General features: G+C 38.5%; 2 protein-coding genes across 5 annotated transcripts in view; one reads left to right on the forward strand and one right to left on the reverse strand.

The window, feature by feature from the left end:
• The window catches only part of RNF13 (ring finger protein 13), a 152,497-nt gene extending 145,594 nt beyond the window's left edge, over positions 1-6,903 (forward strand). For all 3 annotated transcript variants that reach the window (XM_063076804.1, XM_063076812.1, XM_063076821.1), the window contains 2 exons: positions 5,161-5,241; positions 5,524-6,903. In XM_063076804.1, the coding sequence (XP_062932874.1) occupies positions 5,161-5,241; positions 5,524-5,888 (446 nt within the window). In that variant the 3' untranslated portion in view covers positions 5,889-6,903. The remainder of the gene's footprint in view (positions 1-5,160; positions 5,242-5,523) is intronic.
• A 2,879-nt stretch (positions 6,904-9,782) lies between these two features.
• PFN2 (profilin 2) lies at positions 9,783-16,137 on the reverse strand. 2 transcript variants are annotated; one of them, XM_063076844.1, is made up of 3 exons: positions 15,560-16,137; positions 13,238-13,430; positions 9,783-11,141 (listed from the first exon to the last, which is right to left on the reverse strand). In XM_063076844.1, exons 1-3 carry the CDS (start codon positions 16,046-16,048, stop codon positions 11,044-11,046), a joined length of 780 nt encoding a protein of 259 aa, XP_062932914.1. In that variant the 5' UTR covers positions 16,049-16,137; the 3' UTR covers positions 9,783-11,043. The 2 variants fall into 2 exon arrangements, with proteins under 2 accessions (XP_062932914.1, XP_062932904.1); XM_063076834.1 differs by having other exon boundaries at positions 11,048-11,463.
• Positions 16,138-19,344: the final 3,207 nt, after the last annotated feature.

Raw genomic sequence — 19,344 nt, forward strand, 5'->3', positions numbered from 1 at the left:
AGCATCCTGATCCCTGAAATATGTTACCAGGCATTTTCTTTTATAGTTTAATCATCAAGATTTTCCAAGATAGTATTTATAGAAGGAGAAAGATTTTTATTTCAGAGATTGGAAAAAAAATAGTATTTTATAATAGATTGCATAAAAATGGGGAAATAATTTTTATGAATGCTTCTTTAATCTAGCTATTAAGACATGCTTACTTTTTTATAACTACATTTAACTGCCTTTAATCTAACTCTAAAAGTAAAAATTAGTTCCTTTGCCCAGAGCTTGAAGAATTCTCAAACAAATTTGCCTTTAAAAATATTTTATCCCATGTCTTTTGTTCAGATATCTTGGGAACTGGTGTGGAGGAAGAGGAGAATAGAAGATAAGATGATTCAATTATTTTTATTTGCTAGAAAAAGGTGCTATTGTTTTCTTCATTGGCAGAAGCAGCAAATAAATGGGAAGCTCATGAATCCAATGATAAATCATCCCTGGGCAGATTATTTATAATGTATATGTTATGTCATTATCACTCATGAAGTCTGTATGTATTTAACCCTGAATGTTCAATTTCTTTTATTTTGTACTTCGAGGAAACCTATCAAATGCCTGGAGTAAGTTTGTTATAAAATTAAACAATTAAGTTCTGCAAAAAGTTGTCTGTACTATGACTAGATTATTTTAAACTAGCTCAGTTTTGAGTCATCTCTAAAAATGGTGATTCCTCTTCCTGTATCTTAATTTTATGTCCAAATGTTTTTGTTAAAGCCTGGCCAAATGCAGGTCTCTACCTAACGTATTTTCATCTTTGTTCAAAGACTGAAAGGTGGCCAGTGTGGCTGAAGCATGAGTGAAGGGTAGACTGGTATGAGATGAGGTGGGAGAGGGAGGCAGGGTTCAGATCACGTATAGCCATATGAAGGCTATAATAAGCAGCATACATTTTATTCTTAGTGAGATGGGGAGGAAATGACGATAAGATCATCCTGGCTGCTGAAGAGAAAAACCAAATGGTGCAAGAACGAGAGACCAGAGAGGAGGCTCTTAAAGTAATCCAGACAATTGGACCAGAATAATTGAGGAGATGGAGAGAAGGGGACAGATTCAGGATATGTTTTGCAGATAAAAGTTCACAGGATTTGGTGACAGACTGAATGTAGGCTGTAAGGGAAAGAAGCATCAAGGATATGCCCAGGACTGATGTTCACCTCATGCCACTGCAGTGGCTGTGTAGGTCTTTATGTGATTCCTACTAGGATGGTTCAGTGCTTTCGCTGTACCTGATGAGCCAAGGTTTGGGGTTTGAAATATATGGAAAAAAAACCAGGGAGGAACAGGTCTGTTTAGGGGGAAAATCAAAGTTCTGTCCACCTACATGTTACAAAATAACACTGCCAGATTGATGAGACTTTAAAAGTACCTTCATGAAATTTTTCTGAAATTTTATACAAATAACAAAAATGACAAAAACATTCTAGACAGAAGTGTTTTCCTATTGTTTCACATAACAAACATGAATCTCACTCCTCCCCCAACTTCTATACATCTTATCCCCTTGTGATTTAGCAAAGTTTTGTTAGCCTGGAGGGGTTTATATCAGGGTTTCTCAACCTCAGCACTATTGACATTTTAGATGGGTAATTCTGTTTGGGGGCTGTCCAGTACAAGAGCCCCTGGGTCCACTAGATGTCAGTAGCACCAATTCCCACTTGTCAAAACCAAAAATGACTCCAGATATCAGATGTTCTTGGGGAGTAGTATCATCCCCAGTTGAGAACCACTGATTTATACTAGACAACAGAACTTTCTAGCATGGTGCTAATAGTAACAAAACTAACACTTATTAAGCACTTGTTATATACCCCTTTTATTCCTATACCACCAGACCCAGTAGTAGATAAACTTTAAAAATCTGCTGGTTTTAAATCATTAAAAATACACAAATGCCTTAAACTTATCTTTAAGTTAAATACAAATTATTTTATGTTGGACTGCAGCATTTTGGGAATTAATTCACTGACTTGTTTTCCAAATTGTCATGGTGCATGATGCATTTCCTACCATTTTTAGTTTTTGTTACTTAAAAGTGGGACAAAAACTGGATTCTGTTTTCATCCTTGCTTTTTATTGATATATAGGTTTGTCCAACCTTTTAGTTTTCTCACCCATATCCACTTTAACCACATTTTGGCTGGGGTGATGTGGGGGAGGGAGCTAGCTTTTAAGTGTTTCTAATGCATTCAACCTAACTTTCAAATAACACCGTAAGTCCTTTACACTCACAGTTCAAAGGCTGCTAAATATTTAATATTACATAATTACCCTGAGTACAACAGATAGGTTCAGTGACCACTGCGACTAGCTTTTTGAAAGCATGCAGTTCATCTGGTGGGACAGAGCACAAGGGAGTATTAGAGAACAGTCTCCTAGCCACAGCCTTCAGGTGCATCATGTGATAAGCCAGCATGGGTATTAAGCTAGTTTTGCCAGGTGGAAATTGGTTAAGAAGTACTATATATGCCAAACACCATGTAAAGTACTCTACTTGCATTATCTCTTTCAGTGCTCACAGACAATCCTAAGACATAGGCATGTTAATATTTTTATTTTTCCTTTGAGAAAACTGAAGCATAAAGATAAGTGTCTTACAGGTTACATAGCTAATAAATAAAAGGAGAAGGATGGGAACCCCATTCTAACACACTTTATCATTTCATCACAACTCCAAGGCCATGAGAGTTAATTCCCTATAGAGCACTAGGCTCCAGTCTGGTCCATGACCATAAACTACACCTTTGAATCTTGCCCCGTCATCTTCAAAGTGTGTGCTGTAGCAAGAAAATATGGGAGATCAATATAAATCCATCAGTTAGAACAATACAAAGAACTGATATGAAAGCTCAGTGATTCCAAAGCATTAATTCCGTATACTTAAAGATAAACCAAACAAATACTACCTATATTAGTTTCCTGTTTATATGGTAACAAATTACCACAAACTTGGTAGCTTAAAACAAATTTATTATCTGTAGAAGTCTGACATGGGCTAAAATCAAGGGCTGCATTCCTTTCTGGAGACTCTAGGGGAGAATCCATTTCCTTATTTTTTCCACCTTCTAGAGGTCACCTGCATTCCTTGGGTTTTGCCCACTCCTCACCCCCTAAGGCCAATACTGTTGCATCTCCCTGACCATTCATCCATAGCCATATTTTTCTCTTACTTTGAACTTCTTCCGTCTTCCACTTTTCAGTGCCTGGGTGATCACATTGGGCCCATGAGGGTAATACAGGCTAATCTCCCTGCCTTAATAAAATGAGCCTTGGCACAGCTTTGAGCCATAGTCTGTTCCTGTATCTGCTTTCACAAGGTGATGAGACTGAAAGTTTGATTTGTATGAGAAATTAGTCATGACTGAATTGCTTCATATACTAGAACTGTCCTCAAAGTCCATGTAAATGGGTCAACTATATAATTACAGATAATTATAGATGTATCGGAGTCATTTAGTCTTCTAATAGTTAAGTCTAATCAGGCTAACCAAATTCCAAATGTACATGTGCATTTGATATAGAATGTATTTATTTAATAGGAAATACTATATAGTAACACTGGATGGAATTTTTTTTTCACTGAAACATGATTATAGATAGTTGTGGGGTACATAGTTGACTATCACACTTGTGTACAATATGTGATGATCAAATCAAGATAGTTAGCATATTCATCATTATAAAACATAATCATTTTATGTGTCTGTTAACTAATTTCTTGTCAACCCTCTTCTCCCTCTCCCACCTCTAATAACCACAGTTTTGTTCTTTCCTTCTGAAAGTTCAAGGTGTTATTGTGATTGTTGTTTATTTTTTAGCTCCCACTTGTGAGTTGAGGACATGCGGTATTTCTCTTTCTGTGCCTGGCTTATTTCATTTAACATAATTTTTTTCTGAGCTCATCCATATTGCTGTGAATTGCAGAATTTTGTTCTTTTTTATGGCTGAACAGTATTCCCTTGCATATATACACTACATTTTCCTTATCTAGTCAACTGGACACAAATTTTGAATTTTCATTAAAGCTTTCTATTTAGGACTCCTCCTGAATATGCTGTTTTAAATGACTAGAGGACATTAAAGGGACTGTTTCAAAAGAACTGTCATTCCCTTTTTTATGTGTCATGTTCATCCAGACTATCCAGATATTAATTTTATTTCTGATATGTCTCCCAAGGCTCTTATCCCTGAGTGAGAGATAGGCAATGAATTTAACTGTCTTTTGCTCCCTGAGATTTTTCTAAGTTTTTATCTAACACATTCACTTAATGGAAAAAATTGAATTGAAAGTAGTCACAGGGATGTAAAAGCCACTACTGACTCAACTGAAAAGCTCCTGTATTTAAAAGACTTCCAATTCCTTTAAAAACTTATGACTGCAGTTGAATTCCAAGAAGAGCTATGAATTAATAAATGTTCACGATTATAGAGGTGATAAATACAATAAGACCATTCAAATGGCAAAGGTTAATAAATACCATTTATTGAATAGCCATGTGCCTGGCTCCTTGCTCATATTATCTCATTTTATCCTTACAATCTTGCAAGGTAGAATCTTTTAATAGATAAAGAACTGTATGTATGTCAAAGGCTATGCAACTTGCCAAGCACCGTGGAACTGATAAATGTTGTTGGAGATTTAAAGCCCACTGTGTGTCATTTCAAATCTGTTTTTATTTACTAATAACATCTACTAGAATCATTTGAGTATTTTCTAACATGTTTCCATTTTTACTTTAAAAATGACCCAGGGACTTTGAGAAATTTAAATAGTGAAATTTTGTTCTTTGGCATAAAATATTTAAAAACTAGCATTTGAACATGGTTATATAGAGTGGGATTATGATTCTCATTAAAATCTTTTGCAAAGATAATCAAGGTAAACAAATATGATATCAGTTTTTAATTATATATTTTAGGTAAGAGATTAAATACTTAAAACTTCAGGTCCTTAAATTTGAACAGCTAAGCAGCTCCTTGAGTCTGACAGAAAACAAATGAAAGGCATCATTTAAAGATAGATAAATCAAAGGCATTTCAAATAACTGAGGAAAACCTAACTTCAAAAATTTTAAATTAAAAATACTCCTCTACATATTTTACTATTTTCTGTTCCAGGAGATGAGTATGATGTTTGTGCCATTTGTTTGGATGAATATGAAGATGGAGACAAGCTCAGAATCCTTCCCTGTTCCCATGGTATGAGTAATTACATACTGCTTTGAATTTACATATAGACTAATTTATATTTAGGTTCAATACTACAGGGGAAGAGACAGAAAATTGTTATTAGCACACAATAAGCCAGGCCCTGTACTAAGTAGTAGCCTCATTAAAGGAAAGGGGTGTATTTATAAAAATTACACACTTTTCTTTTTCTGTCCCTACATGAGGCAGAGTAGAACACTAAATAAATAAGGCAAGAGATTAATATTCTCAGCTGCAGCAAACTAACTAAAGATGTATATTTTGCTTCAACAGCTTATCACTGCAAGTGTGTAGACCCATGGCTAACTAAAACCAAAAAAATCTGTCCAGTCTGCAAGCAAAAAGTTGTTCCTTCTCAAGGTGATTCAGACTCTGACACAGATAGTAGTCAAGAAGAAAATGAAGTGTCAGAACATACCCCTTTACTGAGACCTTTAGCTTCTGTCAGCACCCCATCATTTGGAACTTTGTCGGAATCCCAATCACAACAGAACATGACAGAATCTTCAGACTATGAGGAAGATGACAATGAAGATACTGACAGTAGTGATACAGCAAATGAGATTAATGAACATAGTGTCGTGGTCCAATTGCAGCCTAATGGTGAACGGGATTACAACTTAGCAAATACTGTTTGACCTTCAGAGGGTGACTGGTCATTTCTCTTTAAAATGTTTATTTAGGTACATAATTTGATTTTTTTTTTTTGCTCCCTTCTGAGATTTCTGTAGAAATAACTTAATTTTTAGTATTCTACAGTTTAATCAGATTACTGAAACAGGCCTTCTGATCCAGTATTTATCTGTAGGAGTGTACTTTATTTAACTAATAAGTAACAATAAACTGGTGCTGTAACTCAAGCATCAAATCAGCTCTTCCTCTGGAATGAAATATAGCCAAAACATTAAAAAACAACAACAAAAAAAACTCAGTATAGCTTGCTATTAAGACCTAGATCACAGTATGAAAATGTGTTGTGTTTTACACATGAGGTTAGTGCTGAAGCCACTTGGCATGAGCTAAGCCACCCACCTTCATAAAGAAACCTAGAGAGTTGTTGAGCTGGAATATGTTCTGGTATTTCCCCAAATTGCCATCACTAGTGAAGAGCAACAAGGTAATTTAGCATTTTTCCTATTAGCATAACAAAGCTCAAAACTGTCTTTTTCTTTCCTATTCTCAAGTAGTCTTATCTTGACAGGAATGTTCTGTACTAGTGCAGACTTCAAAAAATTTTTTTTCTAAGGTTTTTAATACGATAGTGTTATGTATGAATTTGATTCAGCAGCTAAAGTAATGTCTCTGGACTTTACTTACTGAATTTTGGTATCCTTAAGGGTTTTTGTGTTGTGATCAAAGCAGAAAGAAAACACTGCATAAAAAAACCAAACTTCAGCAAATGTTAATACTCAGATCATATACCTCTTAATAAAGAGCATCTTATGCTAATTAGCCCGCTAAACTATGTACAGAGGAAATTGTTAAAGTACTGGATTTGAAAACAAGTGCTTATGTTTAACAAAACTAATGATGTATTATGAAACAGTGTATTATGAAAAGCTAAACTGTATATCATACATTATTGTAACTATGTAGAAAATATAAACTAATATATAATCAAAACGCTAAGAATTTTTATATGGCCTTGTATGAGGGGAGTTTGAATATTAATAAACATGTTTTCCACTTTAAGAACCAGTAATGTTTGTTCTACTGTAGTATTACTTACCACATTAGCCTTATTTATACGCATAGTGCTATAAAGGGATAATGACTGAGCTCATGTAAACACACATCACCTTTGAACTTTATACAAGATAACAGACTGCTCACAAGCAATTAAGTAATCCCTCCCCCAAAATTAAGACCGCAGCCAAAATCATTCCAAAAATAGTGTATATTATGGTATCCTATTGTAAATTAAGGTACATCTTTACAGTAGACTTCTATACAGCCTTGAAAGAACAAACATATATTTGTGTTGATGTGGGAAATTGTTAGTGAATAAAAGCATGTTATAGAATAATAAGTGTTAGGTATACATGTTAAAAAAGATGCATTTTAAAAGAAATGAAACACTAGCAGGAGAAATTTCATTTTCTGAATTGCTTTTCTTTTAAAAATTTTTATAATCAGCACACACACACAAAAAAAGGTATTTCCACTTTGGAAAATAAAAGGTTGACTTCAAGGTCTACTGTCTGATACTGTAGTAGTTAAGCAAAGGTTGTAATGTGACATAATTGTGTTTGTCATTTGCATAATTTAATTTTAACCTAAAGTAGGGTGTGAGGGCAAAACACTGAGCTCAGTGTCTGGCACATAAATGCACAATAAGTAATTGCCTTTAAAATAGTTATTAAAATAAATAATGAAAACAGCATACCTAAAACGATATTTTAAAATAAAAAGGGAAAAACTTAAAAGTCACTGTAATACGTAATTTATATATTAGATGTTGTATTCCCTTAGTTCTTAATCCACAGTTCAGATCAAGGACCTGGTTCCTTTTAAGTTCGGAGTTTTTCTGGAGCAAAAATTACTTTTGAAATTACAAATTATAACAACATTTAGATGTTAAAAAAACGTATGAAGTGTTTTATTTAACAGCACTGGCTAGGATTATTTGTTCTCTTAATATTCACTTGACATCTATAATTCCATGGTATAACTATACAAGGAGTCTTCAAAAAGTTCATGAAAAGATTTATATTATCTTTTAATTCTACTTTTTTTGTGAACTTTTCAAAGTACCCTTGTTACAGCTTTTTAAGTAAGACAGTAAGTAAAATTAAAATCCAACTTCTATTAAAAATTAATTTAAAATTTGATTATAAAAGTAACATTTAAAACATTGGAAATCAAAATATAGTCACCCAGAAACTTATCCTAGAGATAATCTTGATAAATTGTCTTCAGAAATACATATGTAAAATACATATGTATTACATATTGTATGTATGTACTTACACTGTATGTAACATCTGTTTATATCCTCATTTAACATTCATTGGTGAGCATTTTGCGTCTTTCTTCAATGACTATTTTGTCCTATGGACATAACGTCACTTATTGAAACATTACCCCTTAAAGTTGAACCTTCTAGAAGTTTTCCAAGTTTTGTTATAGTAAGTAATGCTGTGTGATACATTCTGTTATACAAATTTGTATATCTCCATTTCCTTATGCTAAATTCCTAGAACAAAGTACAAAAGCAAAGTACACATACATATATTTCTTAAGTGTTTTTCTACTGAAATTGTTGGTAAAAGGTCAAGGACTAGTTTTTATTATTTACTATTTTAGTGATATAATTGCTCTCTACCATCTTCTTCTCTCTCCTACCCAAACCCTTACCACACACGTTCCTCACCTATTTATATTAAAGGCTACACAATTGTGGTCATTCTTTGAACTACAATTAGTCACCCAACCACCAAATTTTCATTTGCCCAAACTTTTGTCCTTAACAAGGATCATATCAGGTCAAAAAGCTGATACCAGGGTTTTATTTATGTTTTACAATTTCTAGGGTATGTCCAACTACCAAAGTAGCCTCTAATCCCTTATCTTCCATAATTTTACATGCCTATATGTACAATCAGATTCAGAACTAATGCCTGACAATTTGTCAAAGAAAAAATTTTAGTTATAATCAGTATATTTTAAGTAAGGTAAATTAATATTCTCTAACCCACTGTTTCTCAAAGGGTAGCATACAGGCCACTTAAAATAAATCAAACTGACCCAGTGACTGTTTCAAAAAAGAGGTCTCCCGGGCTTATGGAATCTCTGTCTCCAGAGTAGAACCCCCAAGTACAGAATGTGCATTATTTCCAGCTCCTCAGTTTCACTTAGACCCACCAACTTTTGAGTGTCCCTGCTTTAAGCTTCTGATTGACAGTTTGTGGTAATAATGATTTATTGAAATAGTTCTAAATTTACATATTTACTAAACTTCCATACATATCAGGGATCTTATGACCTCTGGGAATAAACCTATTACATAGCCATGGTCAGCATGTCACTCCAAAGCCAGAAGATGCAAAAGCATACCAACCTTCTTATATGTTTAACTAATGAATGTCTTCTGCTCTTCTGTGGGAGAGCTGACTTCAGCCTGCCAACACAGCCTCCAAACCTAAAGTCATATGACATTTCAACACAGAAGAATCCAACAAGAGTGCAGAAACCCTTCTTGGAACAGGGGCCCCTTAATGCTCGCTAGATTTCACATGTAGAGACCAGCAACAAGAGGAAAATATTTTCTGGCAGATGAGTCAACTGATCTTTAGTCCATTTGAAATTTGACTAAAGATAAGCCTGAAATGACTAAAAGCCATTTTTAATAGATCAAAGCCCATTAAAAAGGAATTCCCAGGCACTTTATAATAAATACGACCTGAAGTAGGCCATCAGCTAAATGTTTTATTTTAATTCTATGCTTCCCTATTCTGCATATTTTTTTTTTGGTCAAAAATCAACTGCAATAGTAAGCCAACAATTTACATAAACAACAGGAGTCTAGAGTGTTTGGTTGGAATAAATTTATTTCATCTGTCTGTAAACAAGGTGTTTAATAGTTATGGCATTTTTTTAAATGCATATTAAATCAGATGAGTTAGACTGTATCCCAGATGTAACAAAGTGCAGGGAAAGAAATGGACAAATCAGCAACAAGATTTGTTTTTAAATCTGTACATTATCCACAGGCCCAAACAATAGAAGCAAATACTAGAATGTCCCTAAAGTAGTGCCATTCGAAAGAAACCCTTAATAGGTCAGTTAAAATCCATCTCACAATAGCAACAGTTCATTTTTAACAATAGTATGGCACAGAATACATATGAAAAAAATTCATCACAAGACAGCCAAGTCCACAATAATGCAACTTCATATAAAAACTCAAGCTGCAAATAAAAATTGGTCCTATGAAGAACAAACCAGACACACTCCAGATGGTTATGTTGGGATACCTAATGTCCATAATGGCAGCCTTTTACAATTTTACTAAAAAGTAGAGCTGGTGTGCAAAGAAAGAGACAAGAACAAAAATGTGAGCTATTACCATGATGGAATGAATGTCCCTGGGGATTCAATCGGTATGATCACTGTCAGGTCATGGGAGGAAGTGCTTTTTGCTCTTGTTTTGCAGTTGCACTCTTCATGTGTCCTGTGGACACTATGAAAAAAGGTTTGTCTACACACAAGTGCAACAACAATACTAAAAGCAAACTACTGCAGCTCTCAATAGCTCATCAACAAAAGAGATATTAATTGGTTAAGTAAACCAGGACCCGCATAAAAGATGAAAGCAAACCAAATACCTTATGTGCAAGGGGAGGGGGTGGGGAAAAAGGGAGGAGTGAAGGAAAGATGCATGCACTTTTTCCTCCCAACCATGCGCTACATAAGGAAGACTAAAATGCTCAAAGTGCTGAAAAGACATTGATCAAATTAGAGATTGTACAACTGGCACCTTGCTTAATATTAACTTATTTTAGTAATCAATATCCCATTAATTGCTAAGACAAAGTGATGCCCAACTTGGCATGCCCCCTCCCCCCAATTTCAAGGTATCATGCAAATCATTATTGTGCTGCAATTATGTTGCCAGATAAGGGTTGGTTACATACAGTGGTTAACATACAAATGATCCATTGGGCAAACAGGAATAATGACATTAAAAAATATGTAAAGAAAAATTAGCTACCACCTATATAGTCTGATAGCATTGTGATCATAATTGGGGTGGTGATGAAGACAGTTGCTAGGTAGATGGGGAGAGGCTGCTTACACATCAGACCTTCTCAGGTATAAAGCCAGTTCATATGCTTTCTTGTTAAGTGTGCCTCCGTGGACACCTTCCTTTCCCATGACTATAACCAATGCTGGAGTACACAAGGAAACAAAACAAAAGTGAACAGAATTATTTAAGCAGGGGAGAGCAGAAAGAAAGACACCTTTCCCCACCAACAGAGGGATACAAAGGAGACACAGGTTCATACCCCATCACCCTGCATTGCTAATAAAATTTCCAGAATTAAGACTTAAGCTTACAGCTAGGAAAGTTTAAGAGCAATTTTCCCCTAATACTTAACAGTCTGCCTATCAGCTAGAACCCAGAGTCTCTCAAGTATTTTGCCATTGAGTATGCCTTCTTATTCAATCCGCCTCCATGGACCCCTTCTTTTCCCATTACAAAGACCAAGACTGAAAGAGAAAGAAGAAAAGTGTTTCAAAAGAAGTGTTAATCAAGAAAGTCATATAAGTTTTAGCAGACAGAACCCCGATTAATAAGTTAAGTTAGTCTTCCATGAACTGTCCAGCACTGAAGTCAATTAGGTCTCCAAAAACAACTTTCCAACTAATATACTAAAAACAACATAGGAACTACTGACTGCCCAATCAATGAAGCAGCAAAGTTCTATATAATTACCTTTACACTAGCTAGGGAAAAAAAAGTGATCATTTATCTTCTACTTCTGGGCAAACAATTTCTGGTTGATGTGACAAATACATATTACTTGCCCCCAAAATACAAACTTAAAAAACTTAGGTAATTCTTATTTACAAATTCTCCCCAAATTTAACATGCTTGATAAGTACAAACTATCAGGTTTTACAAGTGAGGCTAAATGTGTCTACTACTTGCAGAGAAAAATCAAACTTTAAACAATGTTTTCAGTGCCATTCAGAAAAAGCCAAATTAAAAATATTTAAGGTTTGTTCTTACCAATATACTTATTGTGCTAGCCTTATTTTTAATTGAGTCTAAAATCCTGGAACAGGTTTACTATTTCCAACAACAGGCAATTCCTAGGTCTATCCCCAAAATATATGTATATCTCAAGTTTTATATCCACTACCACTAGATGTCAGCAGTGCTATATGGTTTGAAAATCTCATTCTGATTTCATGTCCTGTGGTTGATAGCTTCTTTTCAGCATATTTCTCTCTGAGCACAGCTAATGTTTAGAGAGATGTATCTATTTTAAAGTCATCTAATTTCTCTATAGATAAATACTCATAAGGATCAACTCACACCAGAGTAAGAGTAACCTTCAGGACAATCACAAGGAGTTGGCAGAACCACAGCATTAAACTACAGCTCAGAGTAACTTCAAGTCCCTTCACATACTAGAGTTAGTCTTAAAATTAAACGTGCCAAGTCTGCTATATGAGGTTACAGAAGCCTTCCTTATTTACGAAATATTTACATAAGTTAACACATTTTAATTTATTTGTAAATCAATTAGATGTCACAATAAACCTCAATTTCAAAAGTTACTTTCAAAAAAGCGGATACTTCTTTTGGTGCAGTAAGAATTTCTATGTTGACAACAGTCTGGAGACACAAGAATTTGGGGACCAAGTATATAAACTAAATGTAATTTCCTACTTTTCAAATCTACATCTCAGACACATTTCATCTTTGAAAATATTTTAGTAAATGGACAACTTACTCCAAAACCCTTATCTAATTATTTCTCTCTTCCCCAGCAATGTTCCTAACAGAACAGAAACCAATGTCAAATTTTCCAAATGTATGCTGAGCAGTGAAATGATTAAAATGCAAGTACAGAAAAAAAAAAAAAAGAAAGAAAGAAAGAAAGAAAAGAGATCCAAAGGTCAAATACTCAAGGCACTATAATATCTGAATGATTTGAACAATTTAACAATTTGATACACCATAGGATTATATCCTTTGACATGTCAAGCAGTTTAAAAGACAACTTTTGATTTTACATTTACTAAAGTTGAATGTTCTGTTTTAGAATAAAGTCAGGATCTAAAAGGCTAGCCTGTATGTGCAGCTACTGTAGAGTAGGTAAATCTAAAGCAGTGTTTCCCTTCAGTGCTGGGCAGTTCACAAAAACCACCTTAATAGCCATTATGGACTAACTTTTATTCATAATGTTAAAGAAACTGCTTAATAAGTTGTAATGTGGCATGAAGCTTTTAATCAAAAGAATACTATGCTTACCTCTACCAGCTCTGCCAACAGCAACGTTGTATGTTGGCTCTCCACCTTGACTCTTTGTCCGGATGTCCATTGTGCAGTCACCATCAACGTATAAACTATCTCTGATCACTGAGCACTTCTTTGCGCCAAGAGTCAAACCGTTGGTAAAGAAACCTTCCCGGTCTTTTCCTACAATCATATCTATTTCTATTGGCTGCCCACCAGAAAAAAGAAAAAGAAAAAAAACACAGGAAGTTTTAGTTAATTCCTTTCAAGGCTCAATACAACAGGAAAGACTGTGTGCTAAGTTTATATTACCACTACAAGACAGCACATTTCACTAATGTAAAATCTAGATTCGGTCTTTTCTGAAGAACTACTTAATCTTACATGATTACATGTTGTGTATCAGTTCATCTGATTTCACAGTTAACAGTGCGGTCTGCTAACTAAATACCTGTCTACACAAAGAATCTTTCTAAATAGTTGGTAGTTGACACTAGACAAACTGCAAACTTAAGTTATTTATAAACTATACCAAGTCAGGTGGTGCCTGAAGGTGCTTATTATAATGATAAAGATTCAGCTATAAACTCTTTCAACAACAGCTTGTCTATCCCATTCTGTCACATTACAGTCAGTCATGTTGCATCACATTTAAAGTTGCTTGAAAGTCTCAAAGCCGGTGATTAGCAGATCTGTTCACTTTTCTACTTGGAATAGCGTCAAATATCCCTGAAGATGTGAACTTCAATCCCTAGACCTCAGCACATTTCCAAATTCATATTTCCCTCCTACTTTTCTAGACACTACTCCTTTTTCTCTCCAACTTCCCTTCCCCTCCCATCTCAGTAAGCAGTTTTCTCTCTGGGCAACGCAAAGCGGATTCTGTCTACGGCATTGCAGTAGGCAACGGTAAAAGAATAGAGAAAATGGAACGAGATTTGGAAAGAAACTGAGGTAGCCACCAGAACTGGAAAGGAGAAAACGTGCATTCTAACATTCCATGAATAAGAAAGAAGGCGTCGCCCCCATCAGAACTGCAGAGTCATAGCAGGCCCCAGCCATTTCCAAGCACACTCCCGCAATCTTCCTAGCCAGACAGCGGGAACTCACACACAAAGACGAGAGGACTGCAGGAAAAAAGTTGATCACCAGATGCCAATTCTCTACAAGAACTATAGTCCATTGCGGGTATAGGAGACCTTAAAGTACTAGTATCAAGGGCTGAGTTCCACAGTTATATCTTCGACCACGTTAAGTAGTAAAGGAGTAATTAGCGCCCGTAATAGGGAACCTAAATTTTGGCATTTGATGGGAAGGGAGCATAGGGCTAAGAAATGAAGGGAATGGTCTCATATTTGATACAACTACCACAATTTCATAAAGAGCCTTGGGCAGAAATAAGCAAAACAATAAGCAGCGCTGTAGACTTAGTGACAAATATTCCCCAAACATGTGGCAACCAAGTCAAAACCATCAAGTCACAAGAAAATCATGCAATGTGAACGTGAAGCACAAATCTGCATGAGCACCGTTATCACCATCGCTAGAGAGTGCCTGGAGAAATAAAGTGTCTCCTCATCTTCGCAGATTATTGAGAGCCCCCTAAAAGCACCCCCTTTTTAGAGCTCTACTGCGTAACTGGGGATAACGGTATATCGATGAGTCTCCATAGGATGAGGAGAGAAATCGATGGCAGTTCGCCATCTTGGAGAATTAAAAAAAAAAAAAAAAAAAAACGTATAGAGCCAGAGCTGAAGTCGAGATTCACGACTCCACCTACGTGGTAGGCGTAAATTCTCACAAGCCTGGAGGCCTGGACACCGGCAAACCTACGCAAAGTCGCTTCGAGAATCCCGGGGGCCGGGCCGCCACCGCCGCCTCCCACAGCCCGCGGCGCGCTGTCCACGGAGCCAGAGGCGGCCACCCCCGGGGACCCCCGCCCGGGCCCGGCGCGCCCGGCCCCAATTCTCGACCCCCGTTTCCACCTGGGACGTGCAGAGCACACCTCGGGACTTCCAAGGGACCTGGAGAAGCCGCACTAGGGGGGGGGAAAGGAACAGCTCCCCCGCCCGCGCGCTCCCCTCCCCCGCCCCCGGGCACCCGGACCGGTCCTGGGAACGCCGGGGCAGGCGAGGGGTCCGGCCGCCGCCCCCGCCGTCAGCGCAGCCCGGGCGAGGGGGCGTCCCCGGCCTCGGCCTCCCCGCCCGCACGGCAGCCGCGTCCCGGGCGCCCGCCGCCCCGCACACCTGCCGGCTCGGCCCGCGCTGCGGCGCCCCCGAGGCCGGTCGGCCCCGTTCGGGTGCAGGGACCGGGCTCCCGGCCGCCGCCGGCTCTCACCGTAATGCTCTGGAAGACGCCCCCGGCCGTGGCTGCCCAGACGTATTTGGCGTCGCAGTAGCCGACAATGGCGGCCTCCTGGCAGCAGCCATCGCACATCAGGTTATCCACGTAGCTCTGCCACCCGGCCATCTTCGAGCCCTTCGCACTGCAGCGGGGACGGCGAGGAGCAGCAGGCGCGGCGGCGGCGGGCGGCGGCGGCGCGGGGGGAGGCGGGGCGGAGGCGGGAGGAGGCGGCTCTGCGCAGGCACCGACCGCCCCCCTCCCCGGGAGCTGTGGAGGGAGGACGTGGGCACGGCGGCAACACGAGCCGCGGAACGCTCCCGGTCTGGCCGCCCGCCGCCCGCCGCCGCGGGGCTGACAAACAGCAGCTCGACGTTGCAGTGGTGCCGGCGGCGGCTCCTCACCGCGGCAACCTCGGTTCTCCGCGGCCGCGGCGGAACGTGCGCGCGCGCGCGCGTGCGTGCGATCCTTCCGCGGCGCCGACATGGAGGGTCCCGGCAGGGCGGGGGGACAGAGGCGGGGGCGCGGAGGGATACCGCTCCGGGACAATCACGGCCTCCACGTGCGGGAGGCGCGGGCGGGCGCAGCCGCGGGGCGTCGGGGGGTCGCGGAGCGTCAGGCCGGGGCCCGCGGAGAGGGCGTCTCTTGCGTCGCACTGGGCACCCCAGGGACAGCGGTGAAGCCACGGAGTCCCCGCGGCTGGCCGTGATGCGCTTCTCTTCTGCGCCCGTTGGTCGGGATGTGGAATCTTGAAACTCGGTGTCGGATTGCAGAGTTGCCCTGGTGACGGGATACGGAGCGTTCACTCTTTGTGGTGGGGGCGGCTGGTGGCAGGGTGCCCACGCTCACCTCAGGCATCTCCAGTGGGACCCTCCTTGCTGCGGCACTGCTGCCATCGGTCATAAAAGCATCCCAGCGGCGCACTCCGGCGACCTGCAATCAGAGCAGCTGTCCTTGCTCTCAAGGATGTTGCTGAGCTTTGACCATCTGTAATTGTCGCCTCATTCGGATACCAGGGGACTCGCATTCTGTGCATTCTCTGCCAGGACGAGCCCCTTAATGTTGCTAATCGCGTGTGTGGCTAAATTGCTCGTAAATTCCGAGCAAAACCAATAGTGGCCTATGTTGATTATTTGTTAATATAATTGGGAAAGTTACTGGTGAGTCGAAGAAATCGCTGAAAATTCAAAGAATAAAAATCTAGGAAAGGCTTTACTAAATGGGCACCAACAACATTTCTGGTCTCTACGGATAAAAAAAATTTTGGAACTCAGATCTGGGAAAGGCTTGTATTTACAAGGTGAAGTGGGGGTAGAGTCCCGGTGAACCGTATTGTCTTTAGTAACCTCTGGGTGACCTCCCATAACAACGACTTCAATTTTAAGTTAACGAAAACGATCTGCCAACGAAGGGAAAGAAGAGAGCGCCCGAAATGTTGAAAAGTTGACTGTCAACTTTAAAGTTACCGTGCGAGGTCACAACTTGAGCGTTATAGAGATGTAGCTCTCTGGGGGAGGGGACAGGAAGGTTGCTAAACAGTCTACATCACTGGTTCTGAAGTTTTATATTTCTTCTGCTGTTTCCTTTGGAAAAAAAGAAAGTTTAGCGACTGCAGGAAATAAAAAATACATGAGGAGAACCTCCAAGCCAGGGACCTATCAGATTGGGACAGTGTATTTTCTCATGTTCTGAAGACACAGATTACCTACCTGTGTGGTATGAAATGGAAGCCAAAAATTGTTTCATTTTTGCAAGTGTGCCTCCCACCTGATCTAGTTACACTTACTTGTTTACCACTCCACCTTTTTGTGGTGATTGTTGATGCTTTTAATCCTTTAGTTTTAGAAGTTTATCACCTTAAAAGTTAATGGGAGTGCTGATAACACGGATATGCCCACTTTGTGAGAATTCATCAAGCCGTACGTTTATGATTTGTGCCCTTCACTGTGTGTATGTTACTCAATAAGTTTAAACAGTGAACATAAAAGGTAATGATAGAAGAGATAAATAAAGTGATCATAACTTAAAGTATATTGAAATTGAGTTTCGTTTATTAATCTCTTTAGTGTTTTTATTGAAACAATTGATAATACATATTTGTGGAGTACAAAATTGAATATCAATAACTGTGTACAATATGTGATGATCAAATCAGGTTAACTGGTAATTCATCATTACAAAATGTGATCTTTCTTTGTGACCATTAACCTATTTCTCACTAAACCCTCTTCTTCTCCCCTATCTCTAGTAACCACAATTCTGTCCTCTCCTTTTTAAACTTCAATGTATTATTGTAATTTTTCTTTCTTTCTTTCTTTCCATTTGTTTATTTAGTTTTTTGAGCTCCCACTTATGAGTGAGGACATGTGGTATTTCTCTTTCTGTGCCTGGCTTATTTCACTTAACATAATTTTCTCCAAGCTCATGCATGTTACCGCAAATGGCAGAATTTCGTTCTTTTTGTGGCTGAGTAGTATTCCATTGTGTATATATACCACGTTATCCTTATCTGATTCCATATCTTGGCTATTGAAAATAGAGCTGTGATAAATATGGTAGTGCAGGGACCCCCCGGACATGATGGCTTGCTTTCCTTTGGGTATATACCCAGTAGTGGGATTGCTGGACTGTATTACAGTTCTACCTGTAGTTTGAGAAACTTACAGTTTTCTGTAATGGCTATAGTAATTTACAGTCTCACCAAAAGAGTAGAGAGAGTCAGCATTTGTCATTCTCAGTCTTTTTGATAATCGCCAGTTTAAATGAGGTGAGATAATATCTTGATGTGGTTCTGGTTTTCATTTCCCTGATGCTGAGTGATGTTGAGCATTTTTTCATGTACTTGTTAGCCATTTGTCTATTTGGTGCCTTTGCCCATTTTTTGATTGGATTATTTGATTTTTTTACTGGTGAATTGTTTGAATTCCTTGTGTATTCCGGATATTAATCCCTTGTTGGATGTATAGTTTGCAAATGTTTTCTCCCATTCTGTAGGTTTTCTTTTCACTCTGTTGTTTCCTTTGCTGTGCAGAAGCTTTTTAGTTTCGTTTAACCCCATTTGTTTATTTGTCATTTTTGTTGCCTGTGCTTTTGAGCTCTTATTCATGACGTCTTTTCCCAGTCCTACATCCTGCAGTGTTTTCCCTATGTTTTCTTCTAGGAGTTTTATAGTTTTACGTATTCTAAGTCTTTAATCCATTCTGAGTTGATTTTGGTAAATGGCAAGAGGTACAGGTCTAGTTTCATTCTTCTACACATAGATAACCAGTTTTCCCAGCACCATTTACTGAAGAGACTGTCCTTTCCCCAATGTATGTTCTGTTTTCAGAACTATGATAAAGTAATCCTGTGCCTGTTTTCTTTAAAGCCAGTTTCCTAGTGTCCTGCCTTATTGTTTATATTTCATCTAAATATTGCTTACAGTACATGTTTCAAAAAGTAGAAGTAGAATGCTGAGTTTTAGGAATAAAAATATAAGTTAACTTAAGTCCAAAGGAGTATCAATATAAGAAAAACTTGCATTTTTCTCTACTTTTTTCAGGGTGACTGATCCCTAGAGTAATAGTAGCAGTGCTTGGGCAGAAGTGTAGAAACGTTGCGGTTCTGTTGTTGACACAAATATCCAGAATCATGTACAATCATGTAACAATCAGTAGCACATTTAAATTTGGAGTGCATTATTATGCATTCTTTCCAAAATTCTTTTATGTAGTAAAGTAGAACCTGTGGTAAACCATACACACACATACACACACACACACACACACACACGTATGTCTGTT

The sequence above is a fragment of the Cynocephalus volans genome, chromosome 1, assembly GCF_027409185.1.
Source record: "Cynocephalus volans isolate mCynVol1 chromosome 1, mCynVol1.pri, whole genome shotgun sequence".
Classification (NCBI taxonomy): domain Eukaryota; kingdom Metazoa; phylum Chordata; class Mammalia; order Dermoptera; family Cynocephalidae; genus Cynocephalus; species Cynocephalus volans.